Consider the following 22,509-nt stretch of genomic DNA (forward strand, 5'->3'; position numbering starts at 1 on the left):
GAAATTGGATTTCTACTTCTCTATTTGAATTGTAATTGTAATGAAATGTGTGTGAAAAAAAAAAAGTGTCCAATTCATCTTTTCTTTCAAGAAAGTAAATCACAAGTCGGTTTTCATTTTTATGTATAGTGGCTATTAGCCTTAGACTTTAATAGGTACTAAAATTTTAAAGAGTTACTGCTGCTTTTCACAATTGATACCAATCACTTATATTCAGTTGTAGAGTGTAAGAGAGAGAGAGAGATAGAAGACTTGTCTTTTTCAATTGCTTTAAAATTACTATTATTTTGATAAATATTTTATTTTAAACCCTAATCCTTTTCTTTCCAACTTTCCCAAACAAAAATTCCAGATGAATTGGACCTGAGTTCTGTGGCGGCTGTTAAAGATTTTATATTCAACGTATACTGATCAGACACCTTTCCATCATGTATAAGGATCGGTACGTAATTTACCTGATTGAGTTCCAGCAGCTATCAATTTAGGACATTCTTCATCACATTTCAGCAAACATATCTGTGCCCATTAATAAGAAAACACTCGAGGTAAGAGTTTGACGAATGCTGAAAGACTTTTCAAGGAAGAAAAGAACGGGCCTCGTAGTCCCCACAAACCAAGCCATTATGAGAGCATTTCTCTCAGAGCCTCTCGACATACCGTTTCAGTGTAATGACGACGCACCTGCCACAACAACACCTTGCACATCATCAGCAGCTACCACAGCTACAACTATAACTACTACAACACATACCACAGCTGCCACCACAAGAAGCGACTGCTCAAAGTGTCCAGCAACTCGTGACCAGTTGCAAAAAACAAAAAGTGACTATATGAGTAAGGTCGACTCATTAGTCAGTGAAATTTCCTCCCTTAGGATGAAATATAATCAATCCTCTCATCTTCTTAAGGAAAATTATAGACTGAAATCTAAATTAATAAACCATAAAGACTTGGAAACGAAAAACAATAAACTAATGGATCAGATCCATGATCTTTAAGCTTCAAGAGATGCTGACAATGCAGATGACAATTTCTTTTCGTGTAAGAAAGATGGAAGACAATATTCCTTAAAGGTCAGAAATTTTTTTTTTTTTTTTTTACTACACAATGTTCCAGTAGAAGCTGTAGGACCTGTTCTCACACACTAACATCCACACCTTCCGCAAACACCTGCTCACAAATGATGAGAGAACTCGGCGTTCTGTCTGACATACAGTCAGTGGAAGTAATTTTAAATTCGTCATGTTGCTGTCTGTCCTGGGATGCTACAACACTATGTGGGAGTCATCCCAATGAACTTCACATCAATACTCCTGATTGTTCAGTCACATTAAATGTGCGGTACCTGCCTGGTGGGAAAGCTGCGGATTATGCAGATCACGTCATCAACACTTTTGATGAAGTCAGCAGTACGTACGCTGAATACTCTGGCTTACCCAAGGAGACAGTGCTCCAGCGTGTGCATGCAAAGATATTGTCAACATTAACTGACAGAGTGGCTGCAAACCATGCTACAGTAGTCCTCTTGGAGGAGCACCTTGGCCACAGTCTACTTGAGTTGAACTGCCAGATTCATCCCCTCGATGGCCTGGCAAATGCTGCCCGAACAACACTCAAGTCACTGGAGAGTGAGATGCAGCTGTCTACAAAAGCATTTGGCTCTGACTGCCAAGTTGCAAATGTTCTACACCTCGTCTCAAAGTTACGGTATGCATCTATTCTTTTTATTTAATTTTTAAGTGTCTCTGTTCTTTGCAGTCTTGTGTAAGGTCGTTTTAATCATGATTACACTGAAGCACACTATCTTGATTCGCAGCTTTGCTCAAAATTTTGGCATGGAGTAGAAAGTTATGTTTCTCTGAAATTGCAGTAACACCTAACAGGCTGCAAGTCTTGTTCTTTAATGTGCGTCATTCATGTACTTTGTCAGATGATTTTTACTGCACCTGGGATTATCAGTTATTTGCTTTTGTATGAGAACTTTTCTTTACCAGTATGAAGTACTTTGTTACAGTGCACTACAAACGAACAGTTAAGGAAATACTTTTTAAAAAAATGCTTTTTGGTAACTGGTCTTGGAGGGAGAGTTGTTAGTGGCATTTTTGAGGGTGAATAGTGTGACATTTTTCCTCATTTAAAACTCTATTTGAATACTCAATTTAGAAAAAATTTACATCAATTTATATTATTGCTTCACAGGTACAAGGGAAAGGGAGATCCATCCGGATTCAAGGCCCATTTAAGGGAGAGAAATCTTCCATGTGGCCTCTTTGTAAGATATGTAGGCAATCGCTTACACATCCTATTTCATTTGGCGGGTACCGTATTCCATTATAGGGATATCCTTCTACAGTATGCGGAGCGAGTCTGCAACAATAAGATTATGGCAGGTGCACTGAAGCACGATCTGCAGCAACCATTCCTCTGCCTTGAGCTCCAGGCTCTTGGCTTACTTGGAAAAGTCGTCACTGGGCCCTGGATGGCATTGTTCTACACATCAGTGGATGAAAGGAGTCATTTAGAGCTGGTTAGTTCTCTCTCTCTCTCTCTCTCTCTCTCTCTCTCTCTCTCTCTCTCTCTCTCTCTCTCTCTCTCTCTCTCCCTCCCTCTCCCTCCCTCCCTCCCTTTCTTTCTTTCTCATATTAAATTGTCTCTTGCCATTTGACTTGGAAGTAAATTTAGGGTGTATGTCTTTAAATTTTTTGTGTGATTTGTTTTCCATTAGTTCTGTATTTCATTCATTGATTTAGTTTACCATAATGTCTGTTTCGTAATATGGAGTCAAAACAATGTAATCAGTGTCATCCAGAAATTGTAGTTTTTAAAAACGTAAAAGTGAATCGCCGATATGGATTATAAAAATTTCCTATTTTATACTAGCTACCGTTTTTCTTGTACATATACAGTATCAGATCACTGAGCAGTGCTGATGTATACTCATGAATTTGGACTGCTTTGGATTGCACTTTTTTATTTATGTTATGCATTTCTGATTCTTGAACTGTGACATTTGCTTAGCATACAATTTTTTTTTTGGTTAGATATCAATATTTTATTTATATTTGTCTTTGACAATTCAGTGTTAGTTAATTGGTTTAATCTCCACTTTTCTTTACAGATACTTTGATGCTAACGTTACATTTTGAAATAAAGTATTTTTCATTTTTTTATACACCTTTTCTATTTCCAGTCCAAGTATCTGAGTTGTGCTGTAGAGAACCTCCAGGTTTTGGAGCACCAAGCAGACAATTTGATAACTACGAGTACAGATATTTTTGATCGCCCCTTGGTCATAGATGAAACATTGTTGACTCTTCGGCTTTGTGATGATCTCCCTGACCTGTCATCCGTCTTATCTAAACTCATCAACAGCTTCCTTGCTGTTCTTAACCGACAAATGGCTCGGTACCTCACTGGAGATCTTGCAAACCCTGCTTCAAGCAAGGTCAATGCTGCGTCTGCTGCTCCGGTCCACAATATTTGGGCAGAGCGAACTCTTGGGCTGTTCGACGCTCAGCAACGAAGAGCCCCGAACGGTACAGAATCATTCGTGGATGCGAAGTGCAAGGCAACAGTCAATCGCACAATGCTCTGGCTAGGGAAGAAATCGGACACAAACCAGAGTCGTTTGGTTAGTTTTGCAGTCTCTGCTGTTATGAAAAACAGGAAGGCTGAGGCCACCAGGCGTTTGGCTTTACACTGTGAGATAAATCGACGAATTAAATTGAAGTTGCAATGCAAAGACATGTCACTCCGCAGAAAAGTTGCAAAGGTGTTGAAAAACGCTATATTGGAGGGTGCTTTGGAGGAGTCTGTGCTGTTATCAATCGGGGTGAGCTCCACATCACCTGTGAGCCTGGTTCAGTCGATTATTGAAGATCCTTCAGAGCTCCTCCATAAACATATTAGCCATGTGTGGAACGTTAATGGTAATGATATTGTGTACAATGGCCTGGTTCAAAGAGTGAACACAAAAGCAATTACTGTATCGTACTGGACTCAGGAGGAGGGACAAGATGATTCTGTCGACTACAAAATTAAAATGGAAGACTTTTTAACAGACATTGGGGATTTATTATTTTAGGTTTTGGTGGGGGGGGTTCTCTCGGTTACATGTGATTCACAAATATGGATTTGATTTCTTCATTACTCATCGTGTTCCATCATTGAATCATTGACATTAACTCCTCTTCATTGTTGGTGAGTATTAGCTTTAATGATTTATGACTACAATATTGGTATATGTGAAATTATTTCAGTTATTTTCACTTGCCCATGTTTTGATTTCTATAAAGCCAACTTTTTTTTTTAATTTTCGACTAATCATTGCATTTTCTTTAGACTTATACTTTCTAAACTGCAATATAGCTACTCTTTTGTGCTGCTGGTCATTGTGCATCTCTCTGAGCCCTTGATTTTGATACCAAATTTGACCATGTTGCCCAATTAGTAATTAGTAGAGGTTTTGTCGCTAGTCGATTAATTTCAAAGGTCTATGTAATGAAATGTAACATATTCTTTTTTTAAAAACCTGTTAACTGTTCCAACATTGCTCTTTTGCATTTTATTTTTTAAAAATACTGGATGTTGTGCACCTCTCTGAGACCTTTCATTTGGTACCAATTTTGTCCATGTGGCCTAATTTGTAGCGGCGTTGTCTTTGTCGATTTTTGCGGAGGTCTATGTAACGTTACATAATCTTATTTGTTTAGCTCATACCTGTTCCAACATTGCTCTTTTGTACTTACTCAAATTCTACTGGATGTTGTGCGTCTCTCTGAGACCTTTTGATACCAATTATGTCCATGTAGCCTAATTAGCAGAGATGTTATCACTAATGGGGCTTTTTGGGGTTTCTGGCTTGTTACATGTTACATAATCCGGAACCTGTCGAATATAAGAAGTTTTGAAAATTAAGCCGCTTCTTTTATTACATACTCTAATGTTGTCTGGTGGTCTCTGCGAAAGAATTTTGAAGATAGGTATACCCGATGTAATGTTATTGGTTTTTATATCTAAAAACAGCAGTTTTGCAGTCACAAACTCGGAGAATAAAATACAAAGGCTAGCAATGACTATCCCGCACAAATCTTTGGGACTCTTTTTCGCTCACGAAGTGCCCGAATTCGCGTCAAAATATGGGACGAAGCCGTTTCGTATATGTTATTTTAAAAAATTAATTACGACGCTGTTTATCGATGAATATGACTGAAAGTTGGCATGACTTGACTTGACTTAGATGCCTTTCGCGTCTCGACCTAAAGATCGGGTCGCCTTGGCTGTTTCCAGTATTTCCTGTGTGAGGTGTCTCCAATATTGCCGGTCCTCTGCTAGGGTTCTCAGATTTTCAAGGTCCCCTGCTGTTATGAGACTAATGCTTTGTCCAAGTGTTGTGAGGTTTTTGTTTAGGATCACAGGGAGTGTTATGATCGGTCTTCCTCTGAAAAGGTTCCCGTGTTTTTGGAAGTATCCCGACATGGCTTGGTTAGCTGGTATGTTTTTGTCCCTGCGTAGTATGTGACCGAATAGTTGCCATCGTTGTTGTAAAATGTCAAGGGAGATTGGTCTTTCTTTTGTGATCTTATAGAGTGATTCATTTGAGATCTTTTTTGGCATATAGTTAGAAAAAAGGTCATTTTAGATTATGTCAAGCGACAAAACTCATGCGATTACCAGAAGACCGTTAAAAATAGAATTTTACTCTTTGGAGTAAAATATTTCTAAAACTACCAGGCGTGGAGGTTTTGTCGCTGACAAGGTAATACATGAACATTTCTTCTTTTTGGTTGTAAAATTTCATATGAATATGACGAGCACTTTTCCCGTATTTTACAAAACACCATCCTAATTTGCTCTTCAAGTTTCAATCTTTTAATCCACTTATTACGCAAGATACAACCAAAGGTCGAGAAAAAAATGCCGAAAAAGCGTCCCATATTTTCGCGTTTTTTTCCTCTTTGCAGGTCATCCAAATAAATGACACCTTTGAAACTGCATAACTTGTTTATTTATGAATGGATTTTCAAAATTCAAAAACATTTTAACTCAGTGGAGATAGGGCTTTGATTTTAGACAAAATTTTTCCTCAAAAAGAGAAAAAAACATTTTTCATAGTCATTGCTACAAAGGCATATAAGGCCCCGTTTTGACCCAGTAAATTATCTGTAACTTTTTTCCTAATCAACCGATTTTGATGAAACATGTACCGTTGGAATTGTTTTGTGCTGAGCTGCTTTCAATGATATAGGTTTGGAGGTTACAGTGCTAGTTTGAAATTTTTATCTAAGTCCCTAAAAGAGGCATTCTCAAAGTCAAGGTGAGTAACACAAGACGAAGAAAAAGGAAAAACAACTCAGTCGTTGCCAGTTTTCACTGCTGAGACAGAGACTCGTCTTCTCTCCAAACTTCACAAGATTTCTTAACTCACTCAACCCTAGCCCTAACTGAAATTGATTCCAGTCTGTAGGTAGACAGGTGCCGATTAGCCATTGGACAAGTGAAGCGCAACTTTGGGTTAAAATTTGAATAACACAATTTCACATAATCACTGTTTCATTATTTTTCACAGTATATGAACGGCACTGGTATCATTTTAAAGGGCAGAGATCAAGATTTCTTTTGATGTGATAGAAATCAATGTTGACATATTGTATCAAAAATTATAATTTAATAAAAATAACGTCATTTTAAAACTTTTGAAATCTTTTTCAAAATTGAGATAGCAAAAAAATAAAAGAGAAGGCATCTGGATAATTCATTTGTCTATGTCTAGATCAAATTTCATAAAGATTGAAGGCAGTGCAGTATGTTTAATGTTGACCACAAGTGACCAACCCTCTTTTCTCTATGCTAAAATCCCGTTTTAATCAGTAGTCACCTTATCGAGAGGCTGTCCAGTGGGGGAATTCTCAATCAATTTTGAGCTTTTTGTAAGAGTAAATTTAGAGCAGTAATATCATCATAACTTTGGAACCGTTTATCCTAGATCCAAAAGTAAGGTATCTTATTAAATGGTTTTTAAAAGCCTATCTGTCTATGTAAAAAATAATTATTAATTTTTATTTTGAAAAAATATCAAACTACCACTCTACCTCCATGCTGTCCCTTCTCCCTATAAATTTTTGGTACTTTTTAACATTTTAAAATAAATATATTCGGTAGGACAATCCAAAAGAAAATGTATATATGACTAAGTACTGAGTTACAAAATACAAGATCCGGTAAGGCGATATGTGTGAAATAGTTCAGACAATTTGGTCAGGACTCACATGCAGATCTAGATTCAAAAAGATTATGGCAAAACTGTCAAAAAGAAAGATTGAATAACAGCTGCAATCAACACGGTGGGCCGTGACATCCTGCGGCGTGTTTGGGATGAATTCTCATTTTGGCCACCTTGAGCATTTATAAAACATGAAATAAAAACTGGAAGGTGTGTACTACACACGTGTCCAAGCTTGTGTTTTCTATTGTTTTTTGTTTTTGTTTTTGTTTTTGTTTTTTGTATATACCGTGATAGTTGTGCCATATTCTTTTTGAATCATCCTGTATGTGCAAGTAATGTGTGAATTATCGTGATAGTAATGTGCGAATTACCCAGTAAAATTACTGATTTTGGTTCTTCGGGATTATATTGATAACTGAAAGAAAAATAGTAATTGAAATACATAATTTCCTCAAATAAGAAATGTCATGGCTCAATGGTTGCTCAGCGATACAGCATCTCGTCATGGCACAAAAGTCAAGCAATGTTAAACATGATCAATGGCAGGATGGGTGACAGTTATTGTGAAAAATTCTGGTCCTGGCATTATGTCCTTGGTACCTTGCACAAATTACCCCACTCAACTCAGGTGTGAATGAGTGCCTTGCTACAGGCAGTGAGGGATATTGTAAGTGTGTTAGTACAAAAAGGATGTGATAGTACAAAAACAGGCAACTGGTGCTGTATGAAATGGAAATGTGGTTCCATATGGCCTGCTGGGGGAATAAATGAAACATTGTGAATTACTTGTAGCATAAATCCGTGGAAATACACTGTATTATAAATGTTCATGATATTTGTTTATTTATTTATTCATTTATTTAATTATTTATTTATTTATTTTATTAATTGGTGTAAATTATTTATTTTATTCATTTATGTAAATTATTTTATTTCTTTATTAATTCATCCATTTATTTTTTTTTTTTTTTCATGTAGTTTGTTGATTTATTCATTTTTATCTTATTTATATAACAAAGTTGTGAATTGTCGTTGGTGACCTTACAGAACACGTGCAGTAATTTTATTTGGATATATGTCCTGTCTACACAAATAGGTCACTGTTACTGACTACACTCATGGTGGAAATGATAATAATATTTGGTGTCAGGCTAGAGTAGAATAGAACGCTGTCAATCAAGAGTTAAGCATACTGTGGCAAATAAGAGGTTTTTATCAAATTAAGAAATTAAGGAGCTGGCACTGGTGTAACATAAAAAAAAAAACTGAACAAAAGTGTATATGAAAGGTGCCAGACAAAGCAAGAAAGAAAATTACAAGAAAAAAACCATGCCAAAAAATCAGTCGACCTCGACTGGGGATCGAACCTCAGACCTTTTGAAGATATCAAAGTAACGAGTGATGTAGAGGCTGCCCTTAAAGAGTTAAGCATATTGTGGTAAATTAAAGTTTTTATTATGAAAATATCAAAGTAACGAGTGAAATAGATGCTGCCATGAATGAGTTATGTATACTGTGGTAAATTAAAGGATAATATCAAAGTGAGGGAGCAGGCACTGGTGTAAGATAAAAATCTGGAAATTTCTGTATGAAACAGTGCCAGACAAAATACAATAGAAAAAGTCATCTCAAAGTTTTAGAATAAAAACGGAGCTACTCAATGTTTTTGTTCTCATCCTTTCTTCTTGTGCAATGTTTGTTCATGTTCATCATGACGCTTGAGGGCAGGGGGGGGGGGGTTGTCACATTGGAAAAGCATATTAATATCCTAGTAATGAATACAATTATTAAGTCATCCCAGCTATCGGATAAACTCTGTGGTGTAATGGCACCATTTCTGACCTGTAATCTGGAGGTCTGAGGTCCGGATTCAAATCGAGGCAGGCTAATTTTCTGGAATGATTTTTTTATCTTTTATTTTTCATTCTGTTTAGTCTGGCACTGTTTCATGGTCACCTTTTCAGATTTTTTTTCACAAAGATTTTACCTTGTGTTTCAGGTTAGCAAAGTGGATATGATGCGTTCTAACCAGGAATGCAGTGATTTATTAACTGAAGCCAAAGACTACCATATTGTCATCGGCAAGCAGCCTCTGCTCCAGACACAGAGGACTCAGGTTAGATCCACACATCCTAGCATTGTCATGTTGCACTCCCAGAACTTGGAGTGTTACACCTTCTTTTCCAAGCACCACGGTTATCTCAAAGACTCACCCATCCCTTTGTTCAATCCGAGTATTGCAGTCCTGGACAACTTCATGTACGCTCTTGGAGGCAAATACGACAGCACGGAGAACAACGAAATTGCTACGGCTCGTTGTTTTCGGTACGACCCCAGATTTGATTCGTGGTTCGAACTTCCGGCCATGAACGAAGCCAGAAAGGATTTCGTCGTCGTGTCCCATCAAGGCAAGCTGTACGCGATTGGAGGGCAGGATGAGAACATGGTCATGTGTACAGTGGAATGTTACAACGTGTCATCTGAGGACTGGGAGATGTGTGCCTCTATGAGGTAAAACCTTCATTAAAAATTTTTTTTTCCCAGAACAGTTTTAAAGTCTAAAACTAAAAAGTAAAAAACAAAAATGAATGAGATTGTCAGTCACGTATGTCCACATGCTGGCCAACTTTTCTGATCAATTTGGAACTTTCCTTACTTGCAATGTGGAGAAACAGAATAAAAAGATTCTTGGAAAAAAAAATTGGACTGTTTATAGATGAGGAAATGACCCTAGCAGGTCCTCGAATAATGACTTTTTGACTCTCACAAATGAAAACAAGGAAAAAAAATATAGAGAGTATAGCTTTAAATAAGATTATATTTTATATAAGTCCAATCACGCTGCCATTGTAGGTTATGACAGTGGTGCACCGTAGGGTGTCCCGTTTTAGCTCCATTACAAAACAAAACAAAAAAATTTCAGCTTTTATATAGTGCAATATCCACTAAATGTGCTCAAAGCGCTTTTCAAAAGGTCCCTGACCAACAGCAACACATGACATATAGAACGAGACATGACGCCTGTTTGGCGTTATTACAATATTTTTTCGACAGAGACAACGCTGTTAAACAGCCAGGTACTCATTTCACACCCGAGTATGGTGAGAGAATGTGGGTAAAGAGCCTTTTCCAAGGACGCAACTATGCACTGAGCGAGGCTCGAACCCGGGACCTTCTGATCCGAAAGCGAGTGTCATACCACAAGATCACATAGCCACACCATGAAAAGTTGGCTGCTATGTGTCCAAATTGAGATACACAGCGTCTATATTAAAAGGAGGTGGTGGGATTCTCCCTTGGATCAGCAAGTTTAGTGTTAGATCTACCCATCTACAAAAGTTTAACTCACTCAATCCTAGACTACTTTTCAAAATTGGGAAAATTGTATTAAAATGAACATGTACATACATAGTTTTATTCAACTACCATTAGCATGCAAAAATTAAAAACATTAGCTTTGATACTATGCCTATAATTTGTCTCGGAAAAAATATAATAAATAGACATGGGTTAAAATTAACCTGGGTAAACTACGGATATAGTCGGTGTTAGGGTTGAGTGAGTTAATAAGCTGTTTCCCTTTATATCCATTTTTCCAGCCACTCGTGTTACGGTCATGCCGGTGCCATCAGTGGGGATGTCATCTACGTGTCCGGAGGTCAAAGGTTCTCTGGCTGTTCCAATAGTACCATCTGCTACAACCCGGCCACCGATTTGTGGGAGGAGAAAGCCAATATGTTGTATGGGAGATGTAACCACGCTATGGCCCAGGTGCTTCTTCTTCTCCTTTTTTCTTCGTTTTCTTCTTCTTCCAATTTCTTTCTTTTTTTTTTTTTTTTGCTGTTATTTCCTGATATTTATCAACTTCTCCTCCTTCTTCTTTCTTCTTCCTTATTTCTTTTTTTTTTGTCGTTGCTGTTATGTCTTGATATATATCAATTTCTCATCCTCCTTTTTTCTTCCTTTTTTAATTTGTTGCTGTTATTTCCTGATGTTTATCAACAAAATGTTATTGCAATCACTGTCGCTGGTACTTCCTTTACTTTTCTTTTTAAAAAGGAACATATGTCCACATCAGGTGATGTGTGAATATTTTCTTCAAAATATTCAAAGTCTGTGTTGCAGTTCTTTTCTTTTTGAAAACCTGGATAGGCCTCTGGTTGGCTAATTTCATATCAATATTGAACTCTTTACAATAATAGGAATAATAATTTACAATAATTGTACAGCTATGTGATCTAGTGGTAGGACACTTGCCTTCGGACTGGAATGTCTAGTGTCGAGTCCCACTCTAAGGGACCCATAGTTGAGTCCATGGAAAAGGCTATTTACTCACATTATCTTACTGTACTCAGGTGTAAAATGAGTACACGGCTGTAAACAGCGTTGTCTCTGTCGGAATAAAAAATTGTAATTTTGCGTCGTGTCTCGTTCTGCATGTTAAGTGTTGCTGTTGGCTTGAGGCACTTTGCAGTGCGCTTTGACCACGTTTAGTGGATATAAATGCTCGCCAGCCGCTAATCGATTGAAATCTTTTTTCACCCCAGGTCCAAGACAAGTTGTATGTGATAGGCGGTAACATCGAGGACAGCTACGGGTTTCCTGTGCCCATCATTATGCTGGAGATGTACAACTGCCAGACGGACCAGTGGACCAATTGTAAGACCAACTGCAATATACGAGAGGCTGGAGCAGCCGTTCTGAATGACAAGATCTACGTGGTCGGGGGGATCAATGGAGAACACTACTACTCAGATTTACTACAGGTGGGGGAAATCATCGGTTCGAGGCTGGGTCATCTGGTCGTTTTCCTAACACTCAATACGAATAGACATTTCAACTTGGCGTTTGTCAGCAAGATGTGCCTTAAATTCCTCTGCCATCTGTCAGTTTTATAGTTACGTACATACTTACTTATCCTCTTGGTGCTTGATCAGCACATAAGGCTGACACGGTGGAACGCCATCTTTTCGGGTTGGTGGCCATTTCTGTCATCTGTCCCCAAGACCATACACTAGCTTTCATTTCATTTCTTTCTCGATACTCCTCCTCCAGGTCTCCTGCAGGCAGCCCTACTTCTCTTTCCCTGTGGGGGGGGGGGTGTCCACATGAGAATGGTGCTCAAATCCGTTCTGAGGACATGTCCAGTCCATTTCCTCCTCCTCCTCTTTACAGCTTCAGATACTGGTAAAGGAAGGCCCATCTGATAGTGGGAATTGGTGAGGCATCCTGTTGCTCTCAATAACAAGCAAAATATTCTGCATGTGCCACCTGAGAATAGCGCTCGAATCCATTCTGAGAACATGTCCAGTCCATTTCCTCCTCCTCCTCTTTACCATTTCAGATACTGGTAAAGGAAGACCCACCTGATTGTTGCTCTCAATCACAATCTATTTTTTTTTACCCTGTTTTTTTGTTTTTATTGTTGTTCATCAATATATGTAGTCTAGTGGTTTGACACTCGCTTTCGGATCGGAAGGTCCTGGGTTCGAGCCTCGCTCAGCGCATAGTTGAGTCCTTGGAAAAGGCTCTTTGCCCACATTCTCTCACCATACTCAGGTGTAAAATGAGTACCTGGCCATTAACAGCATTGACTCTGTCGGAAAAAAAAAGTTGTAATATCGCCTAACAGGCATCATGTCTTGTTCTATATGTTACATGTTGCTGTTGGTTAGGGACCCCTTGTAAAGCGCTTTGAGCACATTAAGTGGATATTGCACTATATAAAAACGCAATTTTTTTTTTTCTTTAAATTGTTTTTACCTTACACTTACACACCAGTGATTGATCCTTAATTTTTCTCTATTGCATTTTAGGAATACGACCCGTTGGAGGATAAAATGATTCACTTGGACAGATTTTCTACTCGGATATATGGACGGGCCTGCTGCATTCTTACATTGCCTCACTATTTGTCAGGGGTTGGCCCAGTGTAGTCTTTTCTGTTTGTGCGTGTGTGGAACGGGGGGGGGGGGGGGGGGGAATATATGTTTTCATGATGAGATGTTTGATGATTAGATGGTTGTTGTGTTTGTGTGTGTGTATGTGGAAGGGGGTGTATAAATATTTAATGATTAGATTTAAGGTGTGTGTTTGTGTGTGTGTGTGTAGTATGTGTATGTGGAAGGGAATGAGGTGTATAGATGTTTAATGATCAGATTTAATGTGTGTCTTTGTGTGTTTGTGTGTATATTGGGGGTGTATAGATGTTTTTATGATATGTTTGATGATTCGATGTGTGTGTGTGTGTATGAGAGTGTAAAGTGGTGTGTTTAGATTTTTGTTGTGTGTGTGTGTGTATGGGAATACTGAACAGAATTTATAAAAATGATCTGTGATATTAAAAAAAATCATATCCCTTTCTTATTGTATATATTTATTATGTTTTAAGTTCAGTTTTGATGATAAACTGAAATTTAAAGCAATGAAAAGATCAATTGGCAAATGTTTTTCTTAACTGTTGAGTGTCTGATTGTAAACTTATATAGCCTGACACTGACCAAAATATGACGTCAAAAGACAAATCTTTGGCCACAAAAGAAAACAAACCGTGAGTTGTATTCAATAGTTCAACCAATGAAATCACTTGCTTCCTCGAGCTCTACTAACGAAAACTCACTGGACGCTGCACAAACATAAAATATGAAATCAAACTATTAGTCCTAGTCAGTTACGATGGATATGATCAGATAGGGTTGTGATAGGGCGTAGCCATCGTTAACAAATAGCCTGACACTAGAACCGTGGCCATCGTTAACATATAGCCAGACACTAGAACTGTAGCCATCGTTAACATATTATAGCCTGACACTAGAACCCTCTAGGACTGGCAGTTTGACGTTATTTTTTAGGTTTGTGTAGCATCTAGTGAGTTGTCATTAGTTGAGCTCAAGAAAACAAGTTATTTCATTGGTTGAACTTTTGAATACAACTCACGATTTGTTTTCTTTTGTGGCAAAAGACTGGCATTTTAACGTCATTTTGTGGTCAGTGTCAGGCTATAACTTTACGATGGCTACGGATAGGGGTCCTTTGTTCTCGAACCTCCCATAGTGGGCAGGGGGCTCTTTCTGCGTCTTCTATCCTCCTACATCTATTTTCCAACTTGCTTTCTGTGTTTGTCTTGGACTGAGATTATTTAGTTCTGTCGGAGTTCTTGGTGGGGAGGGAAATAGTCAAATATATATAGTTTTAGTTTTGGGAGGTGATATTTTTTCCCCGTTGTAAATCATATGTCTGAACTGTATGATTATTTTTTTTTTGTTTTGAAGATGTACAATGGTTTGTAAACATTTAAGCATATTGCTCTTAATGGGATCCTGTGCTCACGTCTAGATGAGACTTTTAGGTGACCTCAAGCTAAGTACACTGATAGTGTGCTCTTGGAATCTACATCTGTTCCCATTTGAACCAATTCCCCTTTGTCTTACTTTTACTCGTTTACTATTCATGTAAATCTAGAATTATTTGACTATCCCACTTTCTTCTTCTTGTTTACTGGCGATGGAATGGCCTAAATGTGCCCCAAGCACCGGAAAACACTTTTTTTAAAAACAACACACACACAACATTAGTAAACAGAAAAAAGCGTTGTCAATTTCAGTCAATCAGTTATCCAGAAGTCTGCTGTATTGTTTGTGTGTCTTTTGATTAGCTCGTTTTGCTTCTTGGTTTTGTTTGCTTTTTTGTTTTGTTTTGTTTATTCTCTTTCTAATGGCAAGATTTAATTGAAGATAAATAAGAAGATGCCAACCCTCCCACTCTCCCCCCAAAAAATAAAGCCTTTGGTCATAAACAACCCAACTAACCACCCCCCCCTCCCCCCAAAAATACCCAAAAAAAAACAAGCAACAAAAAACAAAGCAAAAAACCAAAAACAAAACGAACAAAACAAAAAAAACCCCAAAAAATAAAAACAAACAAACACAAAACAAAACAACAAAAAACAAACAGTTCAAGAGGCCATTGGCAATGTGTTATATTTATATTTAAAAGTCTGACACTGACAGTGGACAGCCCAAATTGTTATGGGTCTCATTGTTGTCATGGGAATTATACTGAGTATAATTTATACCTAATACTCTCATTCCAGAGCAACGTATTCTCCCTTCCAGCAGTATAAAATCAAATTCAATGTCTGATGATAGCAAATACTCGATGGTCGGAGCTCAGACAGATCAAATTTCTCTTACGTCGAATTTTATTCGGGAGAAATTACATGACTCTTCCACTTACAAACAGTAAATATATGTACTGTTCATATATGTATATGTAACCAAATAAAGAAAATGGACAGGATGGATAATCAGATGCATTTTTCGTATGCAATTGGATTCAATAGTCTGATGTCACGTCGCCCAGCAACGGCGGCCATCGTGGTTCTAAACAAAGAAAATCGGCACTTTTTATTCTTCATACTGGCAAGAACTTTTCATATTATGTCATGTGATCAAAATGTGTAAAAGTCAAAACAAGATCAGATTTATAATGTTTTTTTTTTCTCTGGATACTCTTTTATGCTCGTCGGAGAAATATTTCATAAGGGCGTCCGCCATTGTTCCGATAGTTTAGAGCCAGTTTAATTAGTTTCGTTTTGCTTCTTTGGTTTTGTTTGCTTTTTTATTTTTGTTTTGTTTATTCTCTTTCGAATGGTCATTACGAGGGAAGTGACGTTACGACTGTTGAAGCGGTAAGGTCCAAATTATTTTGTTAGAGTTAGTGTTAGAATTGTAATGCCTGGGGACTCCCGGTCACAACTGGTAATTGTAACAACCAATTCAGCCGCACAACTGGAAAAAAAATTCTTTAAAAAAAAAATCATCACTAACTTTAGCAGTAGTGGCTTGGACTTGATAGAGGTCAATTTGTTTCTTTCTTTAAAACTAAGATTCAACTAGGTTAGCTCTTCGTCCTGTTGTTGTAATTGTAATGTGTATCTAGTGTAGTGGAAAATATGGAATTTCTCTTTTATTCCACTTTGTGTGGACACTCGTAAGACGGTCACTTTGATTAGAAAAAGAGTGTCAAGCACCTACCCCCCCCCCCCCAAAAAAAAAAAAACCCTAAAAAACCCTGAGCATATTCATTTATAAAAAAGTTATGTTTTCAAATTGTAAAGTCAAATAGTAAAAGTCAACAAATGTTTTACTACAATGTGTTGCAAGTCAATGGAAATACTCTCAAACCAACGCAAATACGCTTCAACAGTCGTAACGTCACTTCCCTCGTAATGAAGAGTAACTTAGTAACTGGCTCTAAACTATCGGAACAATGGCGGACGCCCTTATGAAATCTTTCTCCGACGAGCATAAAAGTGTATCCAGAGGAAAAAACATAAATCTGAATCATGTTTTGACTTTTACACATTCTGATCACAAGACATGAAAAATTCTAGCCAGCATGAAGAATAAAAAGTACCGATTTTCTTTGTTTAGAACCACATGGCCGCCGTTGCTGGGCGACGTGACATCAGACTATTGAATCCAATTGGGAGGCCTTCGCAAATAATTGTCCACTACAAACATTTTAAATCAAGCCCATAATATCATTCAGTCATAAGACCTGCCAATATTTACACGTCTTCTTACTGTATTAACAAATTCGTCAAAAAGAAGAAAACGATTTTCTTTTAAAAAAATAGTGTGTTTATTGTTTTAAAGCATGGAGCAAACTGTGTTCTTAGTTACTTCCACAGATTAGGAGTAGTAGTAGTAGTAGTAGTAGTAGTCTGTGGTTACATCTCTTACGAGACGTACGGGTTTGCCAGTTTGACATTTTTTGTATTAAATTCCTCAAATTTGGGCACTTTAATTTATATTTGGCACACTTGTTTTTTTTGTTGTTTTTTTTTTGTTTTTTTTTAAAAATGCGATGGCATGCTTGGCACTTTGTGGCAATTTTTTGGGTTCTGACCAGGGCACCTTGGTTCAGGCCCTGGGGCAGTGTTTAGTTACCTCTTCCTGTTTCTCGAGAGGGTGGGGAGGGGGGGGGGGTGTGTTAAATATGTTTTAGTATGTTTCCTGGTGTATTCTTAAAGAGACACGGCATCTATAACGAAATGGAAAACTTCATAATAAATATGGTGTCAGTGGTAGAAAAACGAAAGGGGAAGGAGTAATATTATATATATATATATATATATATATATATATATATATATATATATATATATATATATATATATATATATATATATATACGCACATTGGTGATGCAATCCAAGGCAGGTTCAGATAGATAGAATTTCCTGTATTTATTGTCATGTGGAGTTTGCAGCAAGTACAAACTGTCTCACGGTACACGAAGGAACCGACAAACATACTCTGAAAGGCCCATCCGAAACAAAAATTCTTTATATTGTCATCCAATCCATCCACGTTCCTCAAAGATCAGTGCTTTGTCAATTTCAAGGCATAAATAAATTGAGCCTTTATATAGCGCAAAATCCACTAAATGTGCTCAAAGCGCTTTACAAGGGATCCCTGGCCAACAGCAACATTTAACATTTAGGACGGGACGTGACGCCTGTTAGGCGATGTTACCATTTTTTTTCGGACAGAGACAACGCTGTAAACGGCCAGGTGCTCATTTTACACCTGAGTACGGCGAGAGAATGTTAGTAAAGAGTCTTTTCCAAGGACTCAACTATGCGCCGAGCGAGGCTCGAACCCAGGACCTTCCGATCCGAAAGCGAGTGTCATACCACTAGACCACATCGCCGCACAAGGCAACAGAAAGTGTGTATCAGTATCAGTTTCAGCTGTGCACAACTGACATAATGTCACTGTACCCTAACACCCGAAGAAACCCCAATCATGTGCCTCATGCTTTACCTACTAACTACTAATCACTGAACTGATTTATGAGGATAAGGGGCGATTGGTTTGCAGTGGCGTGGCATGCTTACAGTATAAGGTGGTGCCAGATTCTGAAGAAAATGACTGAAAACATGCTATATTTGTGAATACAAAAGAATTTTTTTTTAATTAAAGAAAATACTAAAATCAGTGAGAGGCGGAATATACCATTTCTCAGTTTTATTTTTAAAAATGCTGTAATCCATTTTTAAAAGATGGATGCGGTGCCAGGCACCAAATCAACCAATATAGCCACGCCCCTGTATGAATGAATGAAGCACAAGATGAGGATGTGGACCATGCTCACATTTTCTTCTTTGCGGATGCTCTAGAGAGACAATCATGCAAATCGATCTACACTATTTTGAATTTAATTAAAATTGAGTTTATATAATATAGCGCAATATCCATTAAACGTGCTCAATGCGCTTTACAAGGGGTCCCTGGCCAACAGCAACATTTAACACATTTAGGAAGGGCATGACGCCTGTGTTAGGCGATACTACATTTTTTTCGGACAGAGACAACGCTGTTAGGGACCGGGTACTCATTTTACTTAGAACGTACTGTGAAATAATGTGAGTAAAGGTCTTCTCCAGGGACTCAACTATGCGCCGGGCGCCGAGCGAGGCTCGAACCCAGGATCTTCCGATCCGAATGCTAGTGTCATATCACTAGACCAATTTGACGATTTGAGTTTGAAAGTTGTTCTTTTCACTCTTGAGGAATTTCAAGAGAGATGCATGCTCAAATTATTGTCATGTTTTTTGTCTTAACCAAATGCTACCGCTCGGCATTAACTTGCTTGTTGGATTGTATTGTATAAACATGGTTACTTGACCATTCCCTACAGATAGTAAGCGGATCGAATTTTATCAGAGACTGTAACTATAAAAGAAACAACATAAAGCGACATCGGGTATATCAATAGTATTCATTCTATGTTTAACATTATGTGTGTGTACTTTTATGTTTAAAATCGATTAAAGAAAAGAAAAAAAAAAAAAGATTTGGCAAGTTTTTAAGAATTTAGCATTTTATCATGACTGATTTGGTGAAAAAAAAAAACTGGCAAACCTGGTTTGGGGGGAGTGTAGTTTGTCCCATTTGAAGCATTTCCATTTTCACCTTTTCTTTTCTGTGGTACCAATCGCCTACCACTAATCACTCGCGGCCTCTTGCCTCTTGCCATTGAATAAAGACACCTCTCTCTCTCTCTCTCTCTCTCTCTCTCTCTCTCTCTCTCTCTCTCTCTCTCTCTCTCTCTCTCTCTCTCTCTCTCCCTGTTGAAGTTCAAGTGTAAAGTCAAAGTTCAAGTTCAAAGTTCAAAGTAACTTGGTCTGTTGACTGTTGACTGCAGTACAGGGTTGCCAGTTTGGCATTTTAAATACCAGATTCCAAAAATCTGGCATTTTTGAAAACCGTTTGGCATCAGAAAAATCATTTGGCATTTGGCATTTTCATTTGGCATTTTCTTTTCTTGTATATTATACTTCAAATGACACCTTTACTCTGCACTTGAACCAGATTCAACAAAAAACATCATAAGAAACACGAAACAGTAAGTTTTCGTAATTGTCAATAATTATTTAACTGTTTACGTATTTACCTTTCATGTTAATGTATTTCTTTTTCATTCTTAAGATCCAACCGTGGTGTAGTGGTATAGCACTCCACTTAGTAGTCAGTAGGTAAAAAATTACCCCAACAGGAAATTTAGTATAATTCAAAAAAAAAAAAAAAAATAAAAAAAGAAAGGAAAACTTGCAAGCCACCAGGATATGATAGTAAATTGTCTATCAAAAGTGAGTAGTTTTCTTAGTGGGGGTGGGAGTCAACAGACTTTGGCATTTTTTTGAGTGTTTTGGCATTTTTTGAGTCTTCCCCTGGCATTTTGTTGAAAAATAATCTGGCAACCCTGCTGCAGTATCCATATGAATATGACATATGATGGGCAATGGCAAGATATGAAGTGAGTAGAAAAGTGCCAGAAGACAATAGAGAATAAAAATTTTTTTCGCGGCGGTGGTGGGGTTTGAACCTGCGACCTTATTGGTACGACAACTCCGCCTGGCAGGTGAGAGCGTGGCTCTACCGTGTGAGCTATCCACGAACACAAAAATATTCGTTTCAAACCCAAAGTCATTTCTAGATCCCTCTCTCACCCACTTCTTGAGATCGCCGATTCGTTCACCACCATCGCGAAGTAATTTTGACCAGCAGTTAAGCTTAATAGCCAATATTCTCATCACAAACATATAACATAGAAACGATTGAGACATTGAGTATGCTCCGGTGTATGGGGTGAATATTTAATTCAGAAAAGTGAGTGGAGCAGGCACTTATGTTGGTAACAACAAGATATGAAGTGAGTAGAAAAGTGCCAGAAGACAATAGAGAATAAAAATTTTTTTCGCGGCGGTGGTGGGGTTTGAACCTGCGACCTTATTGGTACGACAACTCCGCCTGGCAGGTGAGAGCGTGGCTCAACCGTGTGAGCTATCCACGAACACAAAAATATTCGTTTCAAACCCAAAGTCATTTCTAGATCCCTCTCTCACCCACTTCTTGAGATCGCCGATTCGTTCACCACCATCGCGAAGTAATTTTGACCAGCAGTTAAGCTTAATAGCCAATATTCTCATCACAAACATATAACATAGAAACGATTGAGACATTGAGTATGCTCCGGTGTATGGGGTGAATTTTTAATTCAGAAAAGTGAGTGGAGCAGGCACTTATGTTGGTAACAACAAGATATGAAGTGAGTAGAAAAGTGCCAGAAGACAATAGAGAATAAAAATTTTTTTCGCGGCGGTGGTGGGGTTTGAACCTGCGACCTTATTGGTACGACAACTCCGCCTGGCAGGTGAGAGCGTGGCTCTACCGTGTGAGCTATCCACGAACACAAAAATATTCGTTTCAAACCCAAAGTCATTTCTAGATCCCTCTCTCACCCACTTCTTGAGATCGCCGATTCGTTCACCACCATCGCGAAGTAATTTTGACCAGCAGTTAAGCTTAATAGCCAATATTCTCATCACAAACATATAACATAGAAACGATTGAGACATTGAGTATGCTCCGGTGTATGGGGTGAATTTTTAATTCAGAAAAGTGAGTGGAGCAGGCACTTATGTTGGTAACAACAAGATATGAAGTGAGTAGAAAAGTGCCAGAAGACAATAGAGAATAAAAATTTTTTTCGCGGCGGTGGTGGGGTTTGAACCTGCGACCTTATTGGTACGACAACTCCGCCTGGCAGGTGAGAGCGTGGCTCTACCGTGTGAGCTATCCACGAACACAAAAATATTCGTTTCAAACCCAAAGTCATTTCTAGATCCCTCTCTCACCCACTTCTTGAAAAATTTTTTATTCTCTATTGTCTTCTGGCACTTTTCTACTCACTTCATATCTTGTTGTTACCAACATAAGTGCCTGCTCCACTCACTTTTCTGAATTAAAAATTCACCCCATACACCGGAGCATACTCAATGTCTCAATCGTTTCTATGTTATATGTTTGTGATGAGAATATTGGCTATTAAGCTTAACTGCTGGTCAAAATTACTTCGCGATGGTGGTGAACGAATCGGCAATCTCAAGAAGTGGGTGAGAGAGGGATCTAGAAATGACTTTGGGTTTGAAACGAATATTTTTGTGTTCGTGGATAGCTCACACGGTAGAGCCACGCTCTCACCTGCCAGGCGGAGTTGTCGTACCAATAAGGTCGCAGGTTCAAACCCCACCACCGCCGCGAAAAAATTTTTTATTCTCTATTGTCTTCTGGCACTTTTCTACTCACTTCATATCTTGTTGTTACCAACATAAGTGCCTGCTCCACTCACTTTTCTGAATGATGGGCAATGGGCACCATTGAACACAGTCCTGCGTTGACAAGTTTATTTATTATTTACTATTGCTATTTGACGAGATCTTTTTGTAAGTTTCCACCCTTCTTCTAGCTAAAATAATTTCCATTTAGGCTCATTGAACGGGTGTTCAATTTAACCAATTTTGTTTTAAACTTGAGGGAATCGCTGTTATGTTATCGTTAGTTTTACACGCGAACGACGTCGATCTCTCATCCAAGTTACTTATTAGCTAAGCGTCTTGTAGCTACTTGTGACAGGTTATTGGCGGATTTGGTCCTAAGACCAAGAAACAGTTTATAACTTTAACTCAATAACAGGCTATATCTCCCCCACCCTCAACCAAATGACGCTGCCCCTCTGTTATATATTCGCAGTGCGAAAATAAAATATGCTCAGGAAATATGATGGAAAAGAAATGTTTTTCCCTTCCTACTTTCTGAATTTTATAAAAAAGAATTCCTGGCAAGGTTTTCAAATCAACACGTAACACAGCTCAAGAAACCAACAGTTTTTGGTTTATTTAAATTTATTTTCTTTCCTTTTGTTACTTGGGC

At 38.1% G+C, this 22,509-nt stretch overlaps 2 protein-coding genes across 3 annotated transcripts in view; one reads left to right on the forward strand and one right to left on the reverse strand.

Annotated features, from left to right (window-relative positions):
* The window catches only part of LOC144977410 (uncharacterized), a 95,067-nt gene that overhangs the window by 6,536 nt on the left and 66,022 nt on the right, over positions 1-22,509 (reverse strand). The window lies entirely within an intron of this gene.
* Positions 4,119-13,588, forward strand: LOC144977405 (kelch-like protein 31). Its single transcript, XM_078922583.1, has 5 exons — positions 4,119-4,200; positions 9,225-9,736; positions 10,825-10,996; positions 11,773-11,991; positions 13,042-13,588. Exons 2-5 carry the CDS (start codon positions 9,240-9,242, stop codon positions 13,159-13,161), a joined length of 1,008 nt encoding a protein of 335 aa, XP_078778709.1. The 5' UTR covers positions 4,119-4,200; positions 9,225-9,239; the 3' UTR covers positions 13,162-13,588.

This window comes from Berghia stephanieae, chromosome 7, assembly GCF_034508935.2.
Source record: "Berghia stephanieae isolate SIO BIC M18660-M18661 chromosome 7, UCSD_Bste_1.3, whole genome shotgun sequence".
Taxonomy (NCBI): Eukaryota; Metazoa; Mollusca; class Gastropoda; order Nudibranchia; family Aeolidiidae; genus Berghia; species Berghia stephanieae.

Bases quoted from the DNA above. Each gene is read 5' to 3' on its own strand.
- LOC144977405 (XM_078922583.1), top strand. From the start codon at position 9,240: ATGATGCGTTCTAACCAGGAATGCAGTGATTTATTAACTGAAGCCAAA. The intron at 10,997-11,772 runs GTGCTTCTTCTT...TTTTCACCCCAG, and splicing joins GTAACCACGCTATGGCCCAG to GTCCAAGACAAGTTGTATGT. The intron at 11,992-13,041 runs GTGGGGGAAATC...ATTGCATTTTAG, and splicing joins ACTACTCAGATTTACTACAG to GAATACGACCCGTTGGAGGA.